The sequence below is a fragment of the Podarcis raffonei genome, chromosome Z (genome assembly GCF_027172205.1).
Source record: "Podarcis raffonei isolate rPodRaf1 chromosome Z, rPodRaf1.pri, whole genome shotgun sequence".
Lineage (NCBI taxonomy): Eukaryota > Metazoa > Chordata > Lepidosauria > Squamata > Lacertidae > Podarcis > Podarcis raffonei.
In genome coordinates, this window is record NC_070621.1 from 51,102,284 (window position 1) to 51,125,234 (window position 22,951).

General features: G+C 46.0%; 1 protein-coding gene across 4 annotated transcripts in view; it reads left to right on the forward strand.

The window, feature by feature from the left end:
• The window catches only part of LOC128406700 (H(+)/Cl(-) exchange transporter 5-like), a 29,301-nt gene extending 6,674 nt beyond the window's left edge, over nt 1-22,627 (forward strand). For 2 of the 4 annotated variants that reach the window (XM_053374283.1, XM_053374285.1), the window contains exons 5-14: nt 622-812; nt 12,345-12,467; nt 13,973-14,179; nt 16,752-16,832; nt 17,378-17,607; nt 17,810-18,119; nt 18,396-18,582; nt 20,120-20,524; nt 20,719-20,935; nt 21,393-21,741. In XM_053374283.1, the coding sequence (XP_053230258.1) occupies nt 622-812; nt 12,345-12,467; nt 13,973-14,179; nt 16,752-16,832; nt 17,378-17,607; nt 17,810-18,119; nt 18,396-18,582; nt 20,120-20,524; nt 20,719-20,935; nt 21,393-21,483 (2,042 nt within the window). In that variant the 3' untranslated portion in view covers nt 21,484-21,741. Of the gene's footprint in view, nt 1-621; nt 813-12,344; nt 12,468-13,972; nt 14,180-16,751; nt 16,833-17,377; nt 17,608-17,809; nt 18,120-18,395; nt 18,583-20,119; nt 20,525-20,718; nt 20,936-21,392; nt 21,742-22,405 lie in introns of those variants that run through there. The other 2 variants (XM_053374284.1, XM_053374286.1) reach the window with 2 other exon arrangements.
• Nucleotides 22,628-22,951: the final 324 nt, after the last annotated feature.

Genomic DNA, 22,951 nt, shown 5'->3' on the forward strand with positions numbered 1-22,951 from the left:
TTACAGAATTTACTTTACTGGAATTTACTGAATTTAGGTTTTCTCTACTGAAAGATTCAACCTTGCTGGCATCCTCTTAATATGGGAAGGCCTGGAGGGAAACTGGAAAACTTAGGGGGGGGAACCAGGTTTTTTCCAGAAAAATGGGGGGGTGCATGTAATATTAAAGCTATATCAAACTGTTTTTTCCCATTTCTGGTTTCCCTCCATTTTTTCGGGTTTTCCCCCCAGGCCTTCCCATGTCTATTGTGCCCATTATTCTCTCCTCCTCCCTAATTGTTCTTGCAACGACTTCCAATACCAAATTAAATAGTAATGGAGAGATGTCAAGGTGCTTTTTTTCAAAAAAAGAAAAAAAGAAAATTAAACTGAAGGAATTTAAAGGATTTTTTAAAAAAAAACACTCTAAAATTTAAAATGAAAATGGGGAAAACTGAGAATTTTGATTTTTTGAAAATTAAAATGCAATAATTTTTTTTTAAAAAGAAAATACACAGGGGCTTTGGTTGGCTCAATTGTCCCTTCAGCCCATTGGGTGATTAGATAGATAGATAGATAGATAGATAGATAGATAGATAGATATGTGGTTTTTTTTAAAAAAAATAAAATCAAAATACACAGGGGCCTTGGCTGGCTTGATTGACATCTCTACCCATTGGCTGACGGATCTGAAGGAAGGCGTGTGCCTCAACGGGTTTTGGTACAACCATGAACATTGCTGCTGGAATTCCCGAAATATCACTTTCCAGGACCGGGACAAATGTCCGGAGTGGCAGACGTGGGCGGAGCTTCTGACCAGAAAGAAGAACGGGGTGAGTGGCTTCCCCCGAATGTCCCCAGAAATAATTGCAAATTAAATCACGATTTAATTCACAATTTACAATATTTTTCGCTCTGCAGGACACACTTTTTCTTCTCCAAAAATTGAGGGGAAATGTGTGTGCGTCCTGTGGAGCGAATACAAGCTCCTTGGCTTCAGCGATAGCAACGCGAAGCCTCCGAAGCGCAGAGGGAGAGCTCCCTCCGCGCTCCTTGGCTTCGCGTTGCTTTCGCTGAAGCCTGGAGAGCGAGAGGCGTTGGTGCGCACTGACCCCTCTCACTCTCCAGGCTTCAGGGATAGCCACCTGAAGCCTCCGGAGCGCAGCGGCAGCTCCCCCTGCACTCCGGAGGCTTCGGGTTCCATTTGCTGAAGCTGGGAGAGCAAAACTCTCCCGGCTTCAGCAGAGAGGGAGAGCTGCGCAGCGCCCCTTCAGCCAAGCGGGAGGAGAAATGGAAGGGGCTCCGTTTCTCCTGCCGCTTCGCTGAAGGGACGCTGAGCAGAGAGGGGGAGAATTTGTTCTAGGTGCATCCAATGGTCGGGTGCGTCGTATAGAGCAAAAAATACGGTAATTCACGGTTTAAGGGTTTAAATCACAATTTAATTCACGGTTTAAAGATTTGAGTCATTCCAATCGCGATTTCACTCACAATTTCAGTCATGATTTAATTCACAATTGAATTTATTAAATAGTGGGTGGACATAGCAGACGACAGATTTCTCAAAGTAGTTCTTTATAAGTAAGCTGGAACAGAACTGAATAGCAAACAGCTCAGCTGGCCTGCTTTTATAGGCAGCCGGCTGTCAACATTGTAACAACAACAGCCCAGGGTTTCCCGCCTAAATTAACTGACATGGACCAGAGTAAAAACTATATACCGTGGTACATTGAGATGCAAACGGGATCTGTTCCGGAGCCCCGTTCACATCCTGAATAGAACGTAAGACGCGACAGGGCATCTGCGCGTGTCATGCTTTTCCGCTTTCACGCATGCATGTGACGTCATTTTGAGCATCTGCGCATGCGCGAGCGGTGAAACCCGGATGTAACGCGCTCCATTACTTCCGGGTCACCATGGAGCGCAACCCAAAAATACTTATCCTGAAGTGTATCTATCCCGTGATATAACTGTACACAATACCCCATGGTGGCCAGGGTGAGAACTTCAATACATAACACCCCTCCCCACTGAGATAAGGCATTCGTTACAATCATAGTGGTTCCATTATATACAGCAGTACCCTTATTGGTTTCAATAAGGCACATAAGCATATCGATTCCAGTTTTACAAATTCGCAGGCATAACTGTTTCACTATCAACTATATTGTCCATAAGAGTCACCATCACATATTAATTGACCCCATTCACCATACAGCTTTACATGTGCAGTTTGTCCAGTGAACACAGTCTTTTAAGTAAACTGGTCGCTTGGAAACCCTGCCAGACCACCGAGGGCCAGTACCAGAGTCCGGGTGGCCACCCGATTCTGGCTGCGATTGTGGTGCGACCAAATGTTCCCCAAGTTCCCTGGCTCTGCTGCTGTCAAAGGAACCGCCGCGAGCGGACTCGGTGGACGGTCAGAGGCCAAGTCTCTGGGGAGCCAGGCAGACCCACTGAAACGGCTTGGTTCGGCTCCACGCCCTCAGTTTGTAAGGAAGATGTAGGTGGAGCCTCGCCTTCCATTAGCATCCGCTCCGTAGCTGGGGCCAAGTTGGGGGCACAGCGGTAGTGTCCAAATCCCCAACCCTGTGCCTTAGCTAGTCTATGTGCCCGTGCCACAAGCATCCGTTCTCGAGTGCCACCTGGTACGAACAGGGCCTCGTGACTCCCACTACCGTGGCTGGCACCCAAGGAACATCACTGTCGACTTACAGATTTGAAAATAAGGGACCAGCAGCCTTGAAATAAGGGATCAGCATCCAAAATAAGGGACCTGCAGCCTCACCTGTTCCCGGCACTCCAGTCTTCCTGTCCTCCTGCAGTCTGGTCAAACTCGTGCTGGTAGCTTCAAGAACACTGTCCAGCCAACTTTGTAACCAGAGGTTCAACTGAATAGAATCTGAATCACATGCACCACAAGGCCTATGCAGCCTCAACTTAAGATGGCTCCATGGCCTGGCTTTGCACTGCAAAGTTTGCAGCAGCATGTGCAACAAAATGGCGTCCAGCATTCAAAAACCCCCTCGGCTTGCAGTAACTAGCCACACACACACAGCCTCCCCCCCTCGCCACCAGATCGCCAGTCACCCACCATTTTAGTCAACCAGCTCCTTTCTTTTCCCCCATAATTCAATCGAAGGAGCCTCCAAAACAAATTCAAAAGCCCCGCCCCACAAGATCTCCTTTCCTTTTCCCCCACCATGTGCCCCGCTCCAGATAGACGTTTTCGCCGGCAAGGGTAAGTGGGCCGTTGATGACGTGTCCATCCGATTCCGATCCGAGCACTCAGCAAAGGTATGTTCAACTTCTGAGCCCCTCTGAGCCACAGGCAGAAAGCCCAGCCAGCAGCCAAACGAAGCCTCAAGGAAAACCACCGTCACCTCTCCGCTGGGAAGCGCTGAGCAAAGGCGAGTCCCCAGGCAATGCAGCCGATTTGATCAGCACAAGGCATACAAGCTACACCCCCCAGTCGTTCTTAGACTTCTTATTGGGTGAGCAACACAAGCCAAGCAACACAGTTGGAGCCTCCCTCCTGCTTCCTTTGAAATTTAAGGGACATCATTTAAGGGACATCCATCAATAAGGGACAGCAGCTGGACATGGCGCTGGAATAAGGGACTGTCCCTCCAAATAAGGGGCGCTTGACAGCTATGCCAAGGAATGTCCCCCACAAAGTTCCGGGCAAAAACCTGATCCCCTGGAATAAAGGATCGTGGCGCGTTAGTACAGCCCGGGGGCTCGGCCACACCGGGTGCAGCTGGTCAAGGAGAGACCGGAGGCGGCAGCCCATTAGCAGTTCAGCCGGGCTCCACCCTGTGGCTACATGAGGGGTGATGTGCTGCATGAGCAAGTATTCAGCGACCCGCTCGTGCCAGTCCCTCTGTTCCAGGCGCGCCAGTGCCTCTTTTGCTGAGCACACCATTCTCTCGGCCTGCCCGTTGCTGGCCGGGTGAAAGGGTGTCGTTAGGGCATGGCGGATGCCCATCCCCAAGAGGTACCTTTCAAAGGTGCCTGATGTGAACTGAGGTCCGTTGTCCGAGACGAGGACATCAGGACACCCATGGGTTGCAAACAGGCCCCGCAGCACCCGAATGACGGCCTCGGTAGTGGTGGAGGGCATCATGGCCACCTCCAGCTATTTGGAATAGGCGTCCACCACTACCATAAAGGTCTGGCCATGAAAGGGGCCGGCAAGATCGATGCGCACCCTCGACCAGGGTGCCTTGGGCATCTCCCAGGTGTTACCCGTAGCTGCCGGCGGTGCAGGTCTCAACTCTTGGCATGCTTGACAGGAGGCAACCCAGGAAGTGATGGCATCGTCCATGTTAGGCCACCAGACGTAACACTGAGCCAACGCCTTCATTTTGATGATTCCCGGGTGGCCAACGTGCAGAGCCTCAAAGACATGTTGGCAGAGTCTTTGGGGAACCATGACTCTGTCTCCCCACAGTAGGCAGCTGCGGTGAGCTGAGAGCTCATGCTGTCTGGTTGCAAATGGCTGGAACTCTGGTGCGAAAGACCCTTCCAGCCATCCCCTCCACACCCAGTTGAGTACACGGTTGATGGTGTCCTGGGCAGATGCGGAGGTCACATTGGCGGCTGATACTGGAGCTGCTGGGAGGTCCTCAATTAGGAGGAGCAATGAAGCAGGAGCCGGGTCTTCCACAAGTGCTGGAAAAGGGCAACGACTGAAGAGCCTTGGCGTGGCCCATCGATTTTCCAGGGCGATGGACAAGCTGCTAGCTGTAAGCTGCCAGAAAGACAGTCCATCGCAGCATGTGTGGCGAGAGGACCGGTGGAGTTGGTCAATCACCAACGAGGAGGCCCAGGAGTGGCTTGTGGTCAGTGATAAGGTTGAAGGTTCTCCTGTAGAGGTATTCAGGGAACCTCTTTACTCCAGCCACAAGTGCCAGTGCCTCCTGGTCAAGCTGGCTGTAATTCCGTTCAGCCGGAGACACGTCTAGGAGAAGTAGGCGAGTGGTGCTTCCCTACCATCTGGAAACCGGTGACTGAGGATAGCTCCAGTGCCAAAGGGCGAGGCGTCACAGGCAAGGACCAGCTGCCTGGCTTCACTGTACTGTACCAGCACACTGACCGATGAGAGGAGGGCTTTGACTGTATTGAAAGCCGCGTTTCCTGATGACCCCAGGACCACGGTACCTTTGTGTTGAGGAGGCGGTGTAGAGGCTCGGTTAGTGATGCTTTGTGGGGCAGAAACATGTTGTACAAGTTCAGAAACCCCAGGAACACCTGCAACTCTGACATGCTGAATGGCCCGGATCTTGGATGCCGTCAGGTGAAGACCCGAGGCATCAATAAGGTAGCCCAGGAACTTCACCTGTAGAACGGCAATCTGGCACTTTTCTTTTTTCACTTTGAGCCCAGCCTCCTAGAACCTGGTCAGCATGGTGCGGATGTGCTTGAACAGTTGCTGATTTGAGTCTGCGGATACCAAGATGTCATCAAAATATGGCACCGCGCCCAGAAGCCCCTGCAGGAGACGCTCCATGAGGCTTTGAAAGATGCCAGGAGCGACACTCACCCCGAACTGTAGCCAGCGGCACCGGAATGCCCCTCAGTGGGTGACGATCGTCTGAGCTTCAGCGGTGGCATCGTCGACAGGCAGTTGTTGATAGGCTTGGGCAAAGTCCAGTTTAGCAAAGACCTTGCCATCACCCAGGGAATGCAGCAGGTGACTGAAGCGCCTTGTTGATCGTGCACTTGTAGTATGCACATATTCTCACCGACCCATCCGGCCTAACAGGCGTGGCAATGGAGGTTTCCCACTTGGTGTGGTCAATCGGCTCTGAGAGTAAATGGGACCCGGCGTGGCTTTAGCTTGATGGGGGCGACTTGCAGATCAAGGCTAAAGGTGATGGGCGTTCCTGTATATTGGCCTAAAGTGCCATTGAAAACCTCAACAAAGTCTTTGATTAGGCCATCAACCTCCACGTCAGAGATGCAGTTGCTGCCAGTGACTTTCAGGCCGAGGGCATCAAAACCAGTCTAGCCCTAGGAGGCTAGGCCGCAGGCCTTCAACCACCACCAGTCAGAGCAGGCCCGAAAAATTCTTGAAAGCAACCTGGAACCGGCCGACGTCTACCACAGGAATGTTGTTTCCCTGGTAGCCTCTCAAATGTATGTGGTGTGAGTTGAGTTGCCTCTTGGACAACCTGGGCACAAGTCTTTTGATGGTGCTCCAGGATACGACAGACAAGGCAGACAGTCAATCTGCATGTCACACAGAGCTCCTTCGATGAGCACGGTGACACGTAGGCAAGTTGGTTTGGCCAATCATGAATCCGGACGAGCAGTGGCAGTTGGTGAGGGCGAAACAGCTTCCGTTGGTGGACCAGGGTGAAGACCTGGACTTGCGAGACGGTGAAGGTGGCGTGTTGGATGGAGCAGATCAGCAGACCTTAGCAATGTGGCCCCTTCTGGAGCATCACTGACAGATGGCGTCTCTGAATCGACACTTGACACAGGAATGATTGCGTCCACACCCAGCACATTCTAATTTGTCCTTGTACCACTGTTTGAACTTCCCACGCTCCCGCTTCGTCTGGTACACGTCATTGTCTTTGCTGGGTGACGCCTTGTTACTGCTGGCCTCCTCATGGTGCACTGTGATTGGCTTCTTAGCAGGATGCAGGCTGCTGCCCTTGCGAATCTCCTGGGCAGAGAGTTCAGTAGCTTCTGAGGCCGCAGCCTCCTCGATGGTCTTCTGCGGTGTGAGGTCAGGCTTGGCGAGAAGACGCCGTTGCAGATGGTTGTTCCGAACACCGCAGAAAATTTGATCCATCAGAGCATCGTCTAAGTCTTGGAACTCACAGTGCAGCGCAGCTTTTTGGAAGGTGGCGATATAGTTGTTGATCGACTCCCCGTCTGCCTGGCCCGGTGGTAGAATGCATGGTGGACAGCAATTTTTTTTTTTAATAATATTTATTACTTTTAAGCCTTACAAAAAAGAAGAAAAAGAGAAGAAAAAAAGAGGGGAAAAACAAAAAAAACAAAAGAAAGAAAATACAATACAATATATAAACAATACACAACATTAACACATTAGGCTAAATAAAACAAAGCAACAACAATTTAAAAACATACATCATACTATTTCAATGCCCTATCTTTCATTCCCTCGTTTCATCGACCTCCTCTCACCTCCCTTTTTGTATTCCACTTCTATTAATTATTTCAGCAATTCCTTTCCATCTTTCACTATTTTCTGTCATATAATTTTCTTAACTTATTTTAACCTCATTTTCCATTAATACTATAATACTTATTTATGCTTAACTCCTTATAACATTTCTACTAAAGCCATGTAATTTCATTCCAACATTTTTCTAACACTCATTAATTTTGCAATATTTCTATAAATAAACTTATCCCTTCTGCGGATCTTCTTCATATTTATACATGCACTTTACTTTGTCTTCTGCTGATCTTGTTCTTAATTTCCTTCCTTTGATGCTGAAGAGTAGGTCTCGGGGAAGCTCCGACTTAGCAATGTTTTTATTCCTTCTCGGCAGTTCAGCCAAATCTCCATAGTTAAAACTAAAATCCAAAAGATATTTCAGGACGTGTTTCAAAATCCATCCAAATCTGAAGGTCCCCACAACTCCAATCTCCTGACCCAAGTCCAGGTCCCAAATGTCAATACATCCCTGCATGGGGGGATCTATCCAACTTTCCTTCTCCAGTCCAAGCAGGGCTCCAATCTTCAAGATCTGACTTTCTCTATAAGATCTTCAAGATCTGACTTTCTCTATAAGTTGCTGCCTTCCATGACTTTCCATTCAGTCATGGAAGGCAACAACTTATATTCATCAAATTGCCTCTGTGAGGCTGGGGCTCTCTCCTTTTCCACTTGTATTACTTTAGGTTCCAACAACAACAACTTTCTCCCTCGCCTTCTCCACAATTTGCCGTGTCAAAGTAGATTCCTGTTTCGATTCCTGAGTAGTTTCTGTATAGATATTCACTTTTTGTCCCAAATTAGTCACTTTTTGTCCCAAGTTATCAATTTTGATAGTCATCACATCCGTCTTCTTATGGAGCTGTTCCAATGAGTCACTTATCTTACATAATGCAAACACTAAGGCTTCTTCTGTCGACATTCTTACCGATCCAAGGTCAATCCCAGGTTCTCACGGATTTTTATCTTGCAGCTGGAGATTCCCCCAGCTCAACTCTTGTAACAGTTTCAAAGGTTCCCTCTAGAGGGAAACAATTTCAATTTGTATCAATCCTTTTAAGCACGGTTCAAGCAGTAAAATCAGTTTCAATTTTCAGTTACTTTTACTCCTTTTTAAACGCAGAAGGAAACAATGGAAACAATGTATTTCTCTTATTTAACTGTCTGTCAACATACATTTTGTTCACAGTCAATGAACTTTTCCAAAACGTCAAACTTGCTAGCAGCCCGTTTCCAGGTTCAGGGCGGTGGTAATTTAACTTTCTTCACTCTCTCTCCTGCAGGCTTGTGTGGTCCAAAATTTCCCCCCTCTTCTCCTGCCTCCAAGCGGGGGCTTACTGATTTTAGCCGATGGAAGTTTAAACCTTTACAAAGGACTTTCCAAGACTTTAGCTTGCAGCCTCTTTGCTTCAGTCTATTTACAAAAGGGGAAGGCGGACTTCCTGTTTAGAACCTCCCCGTTTCGGTGCCAAATTAAGACGTTTAAAAATCCAATTTTCCGTTCTACTCACGGGTAGTTGTTTTAAGATCAAATTGTCCACAGGAAAAAGTCAGCGCTCTCCGGCAACAGCAATGCGGCTTCACTCCGTGAAAAAAGCAGTTGATTCAAAGCACCGCGCCAATCACCCCACGTCGCTCCGGATCCCCGAAACCGGGTTTCCCTGCGAGTAGGGGAGGCGCAAAAGGTGCCAGCCGAATCCCACGTTCACAGGCTTCTCCCGCCTGTGATTTTTGGTGGGTCCCCGCCTTCGCCGTGGCGGCCAGACCCTAGTTTCCACGAAGCTAATTCCTCCCGATCAGAGGAATTCCGCCATTGTCCGGAGGCGCCAACCCGGAAGTCCCTGGTGGACAGGAATTTTGGATGGCTTTGGAGCGTAGTGGTTTTTTAGCTTCTCTTTTAGCACGTCCCACGGCGCTGCCTGGACTTCTAGTGGCGAGACCAAAACTCGGGCCGTCTCAAACACCTCGGGCCCACAAAGGCTGAGGAATAGGCCCCACTTATGCTCCTCTGACCCTTTGTCAGCTCGTTTGCTTGGAGGAAGCAGGTGAACCGAGCAGTAGAGGCACGAGTGAAGCCATGGTTCCGATGACGGATGGGACACAGTGCTCTAGCCAGAACGGTCAGCTCTGAATTGGGTTCTGTTCAGTGATTCTGCTCAGTGTTTCAGCTCAGTGATTCCACTAAGTGAGCGTCGGAATCTGGCTGTGCTCTGAACTGCAAACAGCTCAGCCGGCCTGCTTTTATTTTTTATTATTTTTTTATTTTTTAAAAAATGATATTTATTAAGATTTTTCCATTATAATACATCAAAAAATCAAAAAAAACAAAACAAATTTAAAAACACATAGAATTCAAATTACAGAAAGGTAGCCGTGTTGGTCTGCCATACTCAAAACAAACAAACAAACAAATTTCTTTCCAGTAGCACCTTAAAGACCAACTAAGTTAGTTCTTGGTATGAGCTTTCGTGTCTGAAGAAGTGTGCATGCACACGAAAGCTCATACCAAGAACTAACTTAGTTGGTCTTTAAGGTGCTACTGGAAAGAAATTTGTTTGTTTGTTTGTTTTATAGAATTCAAAGTCCTTATTTTCAATGACATATTTCCCTGACTTCCCCATACCTCCCCCTCTTGTATTCCAATTCAGATTGTTGGTTCAACAAGTTCTTGTCGCCAATTTTTAACCTTTTTATATTTAATTCATTTTAGAAAAACCAATTTTAACTTATAAACATCAATATTTAAACAACAGTTCAACAAGTTCTTGTCCCTAATTTTTAACCTTTTTATGTTTTATATTTTATATTTAGTTCATTTTGAAAAACCAATTTTGCCTTATAAACATCAATAATTATACATCCGTCCTTATTCTTAAAGCCTTTTTCTAAAGTCGACCTAAATTCCCTTCCACGATTTCCTCAATTCTCATACAAATGACAAAACAAAATAAAAGCAAAACAAATTATAATTATACACCCTTTGGATTCCCAAACTCCACCCACCCCATTTCCCGGTTCCAATCCCCAATAATCGTCCATCAGTCAATCTACTCTCAGCCTGGAGACCTCACGTCCGAGGCTCTTAATTCTCTCTCAATTCCTCTCTGCCGGCTTTTTTGATAGTCCTTGGTATTAAACACCAAATCTCGGAGAAGCTCTAGTCCAATAAAGTCCATGTTTCTTCCAACCAGACCTCCATACTTAAAAGTGGAGCCTAAATCTTGTTTCTTACTCCTTTCAAATCCAAATGTCTCCAAAGCTCCAACTTCCACCTTAATCAGATTTGTAATCCTTGGGTCTTCAGATCTCTACACAAGGAGCTCTCTCCATTCTTCAGTCTCCAATTCAAACCAAATTTTCACCATCAAGTTCTTATTTTCCTTTGCAGCCATCATGTCAGGCCTCTGGCTCTCCTTTATCATCTGTAAAATTACAGCTCCTCCTTCCTTTTTCTCAGGAACAACATATATCTCTTTCTTCACACTCTCAAAGCTCTCAAGTTTCTCTTCTTGTTCAGCTGCATGGGCTTCCTGAGACAATTCCTTGTCAGATTCAATGAGTTTGTTTACTGTTAAGTCCAGAGTTGTAACATTTGTAGCCAAAACATCAATTTGGCCTTGTAACTTTCCTAAGAGAACAAAGACTCTGTCCAATTCAACTTGAATTTCCCCTCCTTCAGCCATTCTTGTAATGTCCCAAAACCCCCTCTAGAGGGATTTTGGTTACTTAGTGCTCTTTCCAGTTCAATTCAAAAAATCAAATTAGTTTGTATCAGTTCTTCCTTGTTTCCAACAAAATATAGTCAAATTGTAGCAAATATGGCCAGCAGAAGCAACAGAAACAAAGTTCTCTTTTTCCGTCTGACAGCTAATTTGACAGCTGTCAAACTCTTCAATACCTTCAACAGGCTCTCTCGCGGATCACTCCCGGGTCCGGGGGGGGTAGCACTTCAGCTCCCAAAATTAGCTCTTATCCTCCAGTAAGATTTCTTCTAGTGCCAAATCATGAAATTAAGGTCTTTTGCCCAATAATAAAAGAAAAAATTCTCTCGACCTTAGTTAGCAGGTCCTTGCTTTAGATTGTTTACAGAAGGAGGAGGCAGACTTCCTGTTTACACCTCCTCCGATCGTACCTAATTCACCAAAAAAATTTCTTTAAAAATCCAATTTCCGTACTACTCACGGGTTGTTATTTTGAAGTCCAAATCACAAGAAGAAGTCAGCGCTCTCCGGCCATGGCAGCGCGGCTTCACTCCACAGGAGAAGCAGTCGACTCTCAGCACCGCGCCGCTCACCCCGTCCCCCATTCCGAAGCCTTTAAAAAGGCTCCTTCGCAGGTCGGGGGGCGCAAATGGTGCCCGCCGAGTCACCAGGTTCACAGGCTTCACCGCCTGTGATTTTTAAGGGTCTCCGCGTCGCCGCAGCGGAACGACCCTAATCCTGTGGAGCCAATTCCCTCCGGAGCTCGGAGGGAATCCGCCATTAGCCACTGGCGCTAACCCGGAAGTCCCCGGCCAGCCTGCTTTTATAGGCAGCCAGCTGTCAACACTGTAACAACAACAGCCCAGGGTTTCCCGCCTAAATTAACTGACGTGGACCTGAGTGAAAACTATATACACGATACTCCTGGTGGCCAGGGGGAGAACTTCAGTACATAACACCATTCACGTTTTAAAGATTTAAATCCTATTTCAGTTGCAATTTCTATCGTGATTTCAATCTCAATGGAAATCCCTTGTCCGTCAGACTGGATTTCCATCCTTTCTTTATAGGAAGATTCAGCCTTGCTGTTATCCTCTTAATACAGACTGTATCGTTTTCAGAGCACGGTGGATTTTATTTTGTTTTATTTAATTTATTTATATTATAATATGTATTTTATTTTATTATTACATTATGTTTTGTTTACTATATAATATTTTATTTTAGTCTATAATATTTATTTTATAATATTACATATTTTACTATTATATTATATATTATTCATTTTATAATATTATAAATATTAATTATAAATATTTAAATTTATTCCAATCCAATCGATTGAAATCCACCGTCAGTCAGACTTGATTGAGATTATCTCTTTAATTAAAGGTTCAACCTTGCTGGCATCTGATTTTATTTTTATTTTTTAAGAAAATCGTTTATTTTTATCCCCCCAATTTTAGGGCGCCCTTGCCTACAGCCTCAACTACTTCATCTACACCGCCTGGGCGCTGCTCTTCTCACTGCTGGCCGTGCTTCTCGTTCGTGGTTTTGCACCCTACGCCTGTGGGTCGGGGATCCCCGAGGTAAGGCCAGCTAATCGATTATCAAGTCAATTTTGGTGCGACTTCCCACATGCTAGATTTCTGGCTGCAGGGATTTCATCCCCTCGTGCTCCCAAAATCTGAATAATTGTTGTAAATAACGTGACTATCAACAATATGAACTGAATAAATAATAATAACTCATAATGCATAGTATAAATAATTATATAAATTAAATAAGTACAAATTATTATGAATATTAATATAAATAAAATGAATAATACTATTATACTTGAAATATACAAGAAATATGGATCCCTAGATTTCTAGCTGCAGGGATTCCCTTCCCTCCTGCTCTCAAAATCTGATTGGGGATTTAAATCGCCAGGATCTTTTCAACTAGAAATGTGGCTGGGGTTCATAATAATAATTAGTAATTATTGTTATTATAAGCAACATGACTTTCAATAATGAGAAGATAAGAAATAAATAATTATGCATAGTACAAGTTATTATATAAATAAAATAAGTAATAACAACCTCGATGAAGAAGATAAATATTAATATAAATAAAATGAATAATAATCAATATTAATTTTTATTCATTTATACTTATATTCTTTATAATTACAAACCATAATAACTTGGAAAATAATGATAGAGCATATAAATCAGGCATAGGCAAACTCCGGCCCTCCAGATGTTTGGGACTGCAATTCCCCTCATCAATGTCTTCTATAGATCTGTTTGGATGTTTTATTCAGTTCATACTTTGATATTTAGTATTTGGCAGTTGACCCATTATGGTAATGTTGGAGACTTTGCAAGAACTTCTTCACCTATGAAAACACATTCTGGATTTTTCTGAAGGGACATTCTAGACAAACATTTGGTGATGATGTGAATTGCAGTCCCAAACATCTGGAGGGCCGGAGTTTGCCTATGCCTGGCATAAATGATAACATGATAAATAAAAATAATGATAAATTATAATAAAATGATAAATAAAAAATAATGAAAGAATTGAAATGATGATAAAAAATGAGAGAGTGCAAATGATAATAAAATGATAAATAAAAAATAATAAGTATAAATTATAATTAAAAAGATAAATTATAAAAAAGTGTTATGTACTGAAGTTCTCACCCTGGGCCAGCAGGGGGATACTGTAGATAGTTATGCAAATGAAGGATCGAAAGTGACGTTCAGTGATTGGATAGTTTTAGAAAATGGCAACAGTTACATTGTTCTGGAGCTCTATATAAGCAGGCTGACTGAGCTCCTCAGTTCAGTTCAGTTACAGCTTTCAAATAAAGAGCTGCTTTGGAAGAATCACTGTGTCGTCTGATATGTTCGCCCACAACTTAACAAAAAGGATGAATAAAAAAATTATAAATAACATAAAGAATCATCATCCTAAAAATATAAACAGTAATCCTTTTATTCTTTGCACCCCATCCCTCTGGCCATGCCGCCAACACCCCTCCCTTCCTCCAGGCCCCGAGTGCAAATCCCCAAACTGACATTTCTCCCCCTCCCTTTTCCAGATCAAGACCATCCTGAGTGGCTTCATCATCCGCGGCTACCTGGGGAAGTGGACTCTGCTGGTCAAGACGGTCACCCTGGTCCTGGCCGTGGCCTCGGGGCTCAGCCTGGGCAAGGAGGGGCCCCTGGTCCACGTGGCCTGCTGCTGCGGGAACATCCTCTGCCACCTCTTCACCAAGTACCGGAAGAACGAAGCCAAGCGGAGAGAGGTGAGGGACCCCTGGGGCACGTGCAGAAATCCTCTGGTTGTCAATATTCACAGGATGCCAGCAGGGCCGAACCTTTGCGTAAATAGTGGATTGGATTCCTGAATCCAATCGGGATTCAGGCCTCATCATGGGACTGAAACTGCCTTGGTCGCGCTGGTTGATGATCTCCAGTGGGCTAGGGACAAAGGTGAGAGTTGTTCCCTAGTTCTGCTGGATCTCTCAGCGGCCTTTGATACAATCGACCATAACATCCTTCTGGACCGTCTAGAGGGGCTGGGAGCTGGGGGCACTGTTATACAGTGGTTTCGCTCCTTCCTCCTGGGCAGTGTTCAGAAAGTGGTGGGGGGGGATGAGTGTTCAGACCCCTGGGCCCTCACTTGTGGGGTGCCTCAGGGTTCCGTCCTCTCCCCCATGCTTTTTAACATCTATATGAAGCCGCTGGGAGAGATCATCAGGGGGTTTGGACTGGGTGTCCATCAATATGCAGATGATAGCCAGCTCTACCTCTCTTTCAAATCAGAACCAGTGAAGGCGGTGAAGGTCCTGTGTGAGTGCCTGGAGGCAGTTGGATGGCGGCTAATGGATTGAAGTTGAATCCTGACAAGACAGAAGTACTGTTTTTGGGGGACAGGGGGCGGGCTGGTGTGGAGGACTCCCTGGTCCTGAATGGGGTAACTGTGCCCCTGAAGGACCAGGTGCGCAGCCTGGGAGTCATTTTGGACTCAAAGCTGTCCATGGAGGCGCAGGTCAATTCTGTATCCAGGGCAGCTGTCTACCAACTCCACCTGGTACGCAGTTACCAAGTTACTTGGTAATGGCACCCGCCCTGTGGAACGCCCTCCCACCAGATGTCAAAGAGAAAAACAACTACCAGTGGGAGTGAGAGCCCAGGGGTCTGAACACTCATCCCCCAATACCACTTTCTGGACACGGCCCAGGAGGAAGGAGTGGAACCACCGTATAACAGTGCCCCCAGCTCCCAGCCCCTCAAGACAGTCCAGAAGGATGTTATGGTCGATGGTGTCAAAAGCCGCTGAGAGATCCAGCAGAACTAGGAAACAGCTCTCACTTTTGTTCCTAGCCCGCTGGAGATCATCGACCAGTGCGACCAAGGCAGTTTCAGTCCCATGATGAGGCCTGAATCCCAATTGGAAGGGATCCAAATGGTCCGCTCCTTCAAGGCGTGCCTGGAGTTGTTCAGCTCAATCACCTTGCCCAAGAATGGAAGATTTGAGACTGGGCAATAGTTGGCCATATTGGCCGCATCTAAAGATGGTTTTTTAAGAAGCAGTTTGATAACCACCTCTTTCAGTGGGTCTGGGAAGGCTCCCTCACAGAGAGAAGCATTCACCACCTCGCAAAGCCCATCGCCCAGCCCTTCCTGGCTAGCTTTTATCAGCCAGGATGGGCAAGGATCAAGGAGACAGGTGGTTGGTTTCACTCATCCAAGCAGCCTGTCCACATCCTTGGAGGTAACAGATTGGAACTGATCCCACGCAACTTGACTAGACAGGACTCTAGCACTCTCCCACCCCGGCCCTGCTTCCACGGTGGAGTCTACTTCTTCCCGAATCTGAACAACTTTATCTGCAAAAAACTTTGCAAAATCATTGCAGGAGATCTTGGGGTCTTTCCCAGGCCCCGGTGGCAAAGGTGGTTCCGTGAAATTGTGAACCACCTGAGTCTCCTGCTGCTGTTTTCTGCAGATGCAATAGAGGCAGTGAAAAAAGTCCTCTTTGCCGTCGCTATCGCCACTTGGTAGGCTCAACACTGAGCTCTAACCCGTGTCCGGTCAGATTCAGAATGAGTTATCTGCCGCCGGCGCTCTAGCCGTCTCAGCGATTGTTTCATTGCCCTCAGATCCGTGGAAAACCACGGGGCTGTCCGGGCTCCATGCAATCGGAGAGGGCGCTTCGGAGCCAAACAGTTGATAGCCCTGGTTAACTCCACATTCCAGCGGGCCACCAGGGAATCAGCTGAAAGGCCATCAACATGGGATAAAACATCTGCTACCACTCTCTGGAAACCATTTGGATCCATTAAGTGAATGAATGAATCTTTATTTGCGTCAGCCATCGCCCATAGCAATAAAACAATGATATGATATACACTGATCTGATTCAGTGGTGATGCCAGCAAGGCAGACTAGTGATTTAATGATGATTTCAATCATGATTTAAATATTTTAAAAGTCTGAAAAATTATGATTCCAAAAGCTTCCCCTGGTTGTTGATATTCCATAAAGAAACCTTTCCGTAAAGAAAGGACTTGAATCCGGTCTGACAGATTGATTTCAGTCAATTGGATTCCAATCAAATCCACCCAGTCTATCCCTATCATCCAACCTGATCAATTCCTGCTTGTCAATACGCAAAACAATCTTATATACCTGGAAAGAAAATGTGCCCTTTTTTATTTAAAAAAATGTATTAAATTTTCCATTTTAACCATCAAATAATAACCCCATGAAAAATATTCCTAATTATAATACAATCCAAAAGACCAATTTTTGATCCATTTTTATATCTTTGAAGATTGGCCTCTTTTAACTTTCTCAACTTTCCTGATTTAGGTCCTATCAGCCGCTGCAGCTGCTGGGGTCTCCGTGGCGTTCGGAGCTCCCATAGGAGGTGTCCTTTTCAGCCTGGAAGAGGTAATCAATCAATCAATCAATCAATCAGGTTGTTACGGTAAAACCTGATTTAAATTTATGGAAAATTTCATTTAATCTAAAAATGTTACTCACTAAAATTTTCTCTGCCCATGTGACTGGGCTGCCCCAGCAACCCTGAGCAGTTTCCAACAACTTTTTCTTTTTCTTCTTCTTCTTAAAATTGTATTATGATTATATTAACATTATTATTCTTCATTATTAAATGTTATGATAATTATATTGACATTATCATAATATTTATTATTAAATTTTACGATAATTATATTCCTATTATTATTTATTATTAAATTGTATGATGATAATATTCACGTTATTCTTTTCTATCAAAAGACATGACAATTATATTAAAGTTATATTTTATATATGATTATGTTAAAATTATGATGATTCATTATTCAATGGCATGACGATATTATATATTAATATATTAATAATTATATAAAATAATCATTGTTTACAACAACCAAGGACAAATTAAATTATAATTACATACTATTCTCATTTACACGACTCTATGATCCCAGGTCAGCTACTACTTCCCCCTGAAGACGCTTTGGCGCTCCTTCTTCGCTGCTCTGGTGGCCGCCTTCACCTTGCGCTCCATCAATCCTTTTGGCAACAGCCGCCTGGTCCTCTTCTATGTCGAGTTCCACGCCCCCTGGCACCTCCTCGAACTCGCGCCCTTTGTCCTGCTGGGCGTCTTCGGTGGGCTCTGGGGGGCTGCCTTCATCCGCGCCAACATCGCCTGGTGCAGGTGCGTGGGACATGCACACGCATTCAGATTGCGCCCTGAGATAATATAAATTTTAATAATAATAATAATGTCATATTTCTTCTACATGCCTGCATGTCTCTTCTTGAGTGAACATGCAATGTATATTTCTGGGAAATTTATTGAAAATTCCATTTAAAATTCTGGAAAATTAATTTACTTTTCCTGGATTTTTCCCCTGCAGGCGGCGTAAGACCACCTGGCTAGGCCGCTACCCAGTGGCTGAGGTCCTGGTGGTGACGGCGGCCACGGCCGTCCTGGCCTTCCCTAACCAGTACACGCGCATGAGCACCAGCGAACTCATTTCGGAGCTCTTCAATGACTGCGGGCGCCTTGACTCCTCGCAGCTCTGTGACTACGTCCGCAATGGCACCCCTGGGGAGGGTGGGGGGCCCGACCGCCTAGCCGGCCCTGAGGTGCAAAGCGCCATGTGGCAGCTGGCACTGGCGCTGGCCCTCAAGGGTGTCATCACTGTCTTCACCTTTGGGATGAAGGTGAGAGCCGGCCAGGCAGGTGTGCCACCGAGATTGCACTGGGATTGTGTTGATTGTGCTCATATTGCGCTGGTTGTGCGCTGATTGTGTTGATATTGTGCTGATTGTGCTAATATTGCGCTGATGCCATGAAGGGCAAACGTACTGCTGCACATGCCTGGGGGGTGCCATGAACATTGCCTTCTCCCAAACCCCGATTCTGGTGGTGGGCTGGTGGTGGGTACAGCTGGGCACTACATTTCCCAGGCCACTGACCCCTCCCGCTTTCTCCCTTAGGTGCCCTCGGGGCTCTTCATCCCCAGCATGGCGGTGGGCGCCATCGTGGGGCGCCTGCTGGGTGTTGGCATGGAGCAGCTTGCCCTCCACCACCCCGACTGGGTGCTCTTCGAAGGCTGGTGCCAACCGGGCGCCGACTGCATCACCCCGGGCCTCTATGCCATGGTGGGTGCGGCCGCCTGCTTGGGTGAGTGGTGGCGGGACTTATGCCTTGCTGGCATCCTCTTCATTTTGACAATGAAGGTTTCCTTTTTGGAATTGTAAATTTTCGGTCTTTTTTTAGTTAAATAAAATTCATTTCAGTCGTGATTTGAATCAGTCAGGCTTGATTTAAATCCTTTCTTACAGAAAGATTCAGTCTTGTTGGCACAATCTTTCTTTTGGCAAGCAGCTAGAGGTTAAATCGGATTTAAATCAAAAACTTATCCGATTTAAATTTTTAAAAATCTGATTTAAATTTTAAAAGTTGTGTTAAATAAAAAACTGATTTGAATAAAAAAACCAAAATTGAAAAAATCTGATTTAAATTGAAAAATCCAGACTTAATTAGAAATATCAGATTTGAATCAAAAGGCCGATTTATATCAAAAATATCCCATCAATTTTTTTAAAAAACCCATTTAAATTTTAAAAAATCCCATTTAAATAAAAGAAATCCAACTTACCCGTATTTTTCGCTCTATAAAACGCACCTGACCATAACACGCACGTAGTTTTTAGAGGAGGAAAACAAGAAAAAAAATATTCTAAACGAAACAGTGGATGTATGATTTTTGTGGTTCATGCTGTGGCCACAGACATGTGATCTGACAGTGAGTTTGGAGTAGCCCGATGCAAAAATCCTGAGGATCCATGTGGATCCATGCTTTGTAACCACGTTTTTGCACCACTGTGGCCCCAGGCAACAGTGGGTGCGTGATTTTTTTGGTGCAAGATGCAGCCATGGACATGCTATGTGATCTGATGGTGAATTTGGGGTGACCCAGTGCAAAAATCCTGACGATCCATGTGGATCCGTGCTTTGTAACCACGTTTTAAGTGGGGAGGGAAGGAAAAGCACTCAAGGGACAAGGAGCACGCGTGGGGTGGGTGGAGAAGGATGCTGCTAATAATGCAGAAGAGGGGTATAAGGGGAGGAACCAACCGGACAGGACTCGTGTAAGCGGCTCCTCTCCTCTCCTGTCCTCTCCCGCTTTGCTCCTTTAAAGAAGCAGGCTCTCTGTCCCTCTCTCCTCCCCACTCAGCAGCTCTTCTCCCGCTTTGCTGTTTCAAAGCGAGCCACAGAGGAGGGAAGGAAGGAGAACCATGGATCCTCTGCTCACGACTGCAGCAGATCCCCCCCCCCCGCCACCCGTTGGCATTCCCTCCATAACACGCACAGACATTTCCCCTTACTTTCTAGGAGGAAAAAAGTGAGTGCTATGGTGCAAAAAATACAGTAAATCAACAAAATCCCATTTAAATCGAGCAAACAAATCCAATTTAAATGTTAAAAAACCCAATTTAAATTTTAAAAAACCATTTAAACCCACAAAACCCAAAAAGAAATCCAATTTAAATATTTAAGAATGTAATATAAATGTTTTAAAAGTCCAATTTAAAACAGAATTCAAATGTTAAAATTTTGATTTCATTTTTAATTTTAAAAATTTGGTTTCATAATAATATTGATTTCATAATGATATTGATTTTAAATAATTGCCGGTTCATCTCCCCCCTTCCAGGCGGCGTCACCCGCATGACCGTCTCCCTGGTGGTCATCATGTTCGAGCTGACCGGCGGCCTGGAGTACATTGTCCCCCTCATGGCTGCCGCCGTGACCAGCAAGTGGGTGGCCGATGCGGCAGCCGGGCGCCAGGGCATCTACGACTCCCACATCCGCCTCAACGGCTACCCCTTCCTCGAGGCCAAGGAGGAATTCACACACAAGACCCTGGCCGCCGACGCCATGCGCCCCCGCCGACCCGCCGACCCACCGCTGACTGCCCTTCCGCAGGACGCCATGACCCTGGGAGACGTAGAGGGGGTGCTGGGCTCCACCGGCTACAGCGGGTACCCGGTGGTGCTCTCCCGGGAGTCACAGCGCCTGGTGGGCTTCGTGCTACGGAGGGACCTGCTCATCTCCATTGGTGAGGGGTTCGAGAAAGGTTAAGCCTCGCTGGCATTATCCTCTTCCTCTCAGTTTCTGGTCAAGGTCCAGGTTCGAATCCCCATTGGGATTGATTGAAACGCCAGCAAGGCGTTTCTATAAAAGGGGGGGGGATTTCAGTTGGCTGAGTTTTGCACCCGGACCAATCCTCCTCTCTCTTTCCCCTACCTCCAGAAAACGCCCGCCAGACCCAAGAGGGGATCGTGACCTCCTCAATGGTCTCCTTCTCTGACCACTCGCCCCCGCTGCCCCCGAACTCGCCGCCCATCCTGAATCTCCGTCCCATCCTCGACCTCAGCCCCTTCACCGTCACTGACCACACACCTATGGAAATCGTGGTGGACATCTTCCGGAAGCTGGGCCTCCGACAGTGCCTGGTGACGCACAATGGGTGAGGCACCAGGTGCAAGACGGATGTGCAGTGGGTACGAGAGGTGTCAGGTGCAAGACAGGTGCCGGGTGTGAGAGATGATGGGAGTGACACACGCAGGTGTCGGGTGTGAGGGGTGCTGGGTTTGAGATACATCGGTGCTGGATGTGAGGGATGCCGGGTGCGAGACACACGGGTGCTGGGTGCAAAAGATGCGGGTGCTGAGTGTGAGAGATGCCAGGTGCGGGACATGTGAATGTTGGGTGTGAGGGGTGCCGGGTGCTAGACACGTGGGTGCTGGGTGCGATATGGACAAGCAGAGGAAGATTTTTCAGACCAGGGTGGATTGGATTTAAATCGAGTTTATTAAAATTAGTTTTCACCCACCCTGACCCCAGAATAGGGACCTCGGTGAAGACTTGAGTTTGAGAATTACACCACCATTCTCTTCCAAATTAACTGTTCTTTTCTTTTCTAGGAAACTCCTGGGAATCATCACCAAAAAGGATGTTTTGAAACACATCGCACAACTGGCTAATCAGGATCCAGATTCCATCCTTTTCAATTGAAAGCGGATTCGGGAGCCAGGTGCAAATGCCGTCTCCCACATGAACCTCTAGCCAAGATTCCTCTTTTTTTTCTTACGGAAAATCCAGATAAATGATAATCATGTTTTCTTTCTTTCTTTCTTTTTCTACAAAATTGCACTATGGAAATTTGGCAGAGATTTTGATTTCACTTGAAGAAGAAGAGACTTAATTGAATTTAGATTTTGGAAGCGAGATTCCGGGAAGGAATAAAGGAAATAAACTGGAAATAGATCTTGACCGCTTTCTCTTTCCATCCATATTCATAATATGGTGCCTTTGCCCTCTTCCAAAATGGCGCCCATGCCTCCTCTGACCATTCTCTGCTCATATTATGGCGCCTTTGCCCTCTTCCAAAATGGCACCCATGCATCCTCTGCCCACTTCACGTGGCAATTCCTGCTCATATGGTGCCTTTGTCCTTTTCCAAAATGGCGCCCGTGCCTCCTCTGCCCACTTAGGAACCGCCCTGTTCCAAAATGGCGACGGTGCCTCTGCCCACTTCTGAAAATTCCCTCATCGCTTGCTGCTAATCATAATGGCGCCTTTGATTCAGCTTCAAAAATAGCCCCAGTGCCCTTGTCAAAGATGGCGGGTGTGCCTTCAGCTCTTGAAAGCCTTAGCTTCTGCCCTCACTTCCTTTGCCTGCTGCCCAAAGGGTGCCTTCCCTTTTCCAATATGGCACCCCCAGCTTCCCCTGCTATTACCTTCAACATCATCATCAGTGCTTTTTTCTGGGGGGGACGCATACCCCTAAATATTTTGTGAATCTAAGTTTGGCCTCATGGAGGGGCAGGAGTTCAATAGGAGTAGGTAATAATAATAACAACAACAACAATAATAATGATTTTATTATTTATACCCTTATTATTTATTACATCTCTCCCTATGCCCCTCTACTCAGGTCTGCTGCTGCTTGTTTAAAGGTAAAGGGACCCGGACCGTTAAGTCCAGTTGCGGATGACTCTGTGGTTGCGGCGCTCATCTCGCTCTATGGGCCGAGGGAGCTGGCGTTTGTCCGCAGACAGCTTCCGCGTCATGTGGCCAGCATGACTAAGCCACTTCTGGCGAACCAGAGCAGCAAACGGAAACGCTGTTTACCTTCCCGCCAGAGCAGTACCTATTTATCTTCTTGAACTGCTTTTGAACTGCTTTTGAACTGCTAGGTTGGCAGGAGCAGGGACCCAGCAACAGGAGCTCACCCCATCGCGGGGATTCGAACCGCCAACCTTCTGATCGGCAAGTCCTAGGCTCTGTGGTTTAACCCATGCGTCCCATGCTGCTTGTTTATGATTATGTATTTGTACATATTTAATTACAGTAATATAAAATGATTATGATTATTATATCGTATATTAAAACTTATTATTTATCATTAAATCTTATGATGATTATTTTATAGTATATTCACATTATTATTATTATTTATCATTAAATTTTACAATGGTTC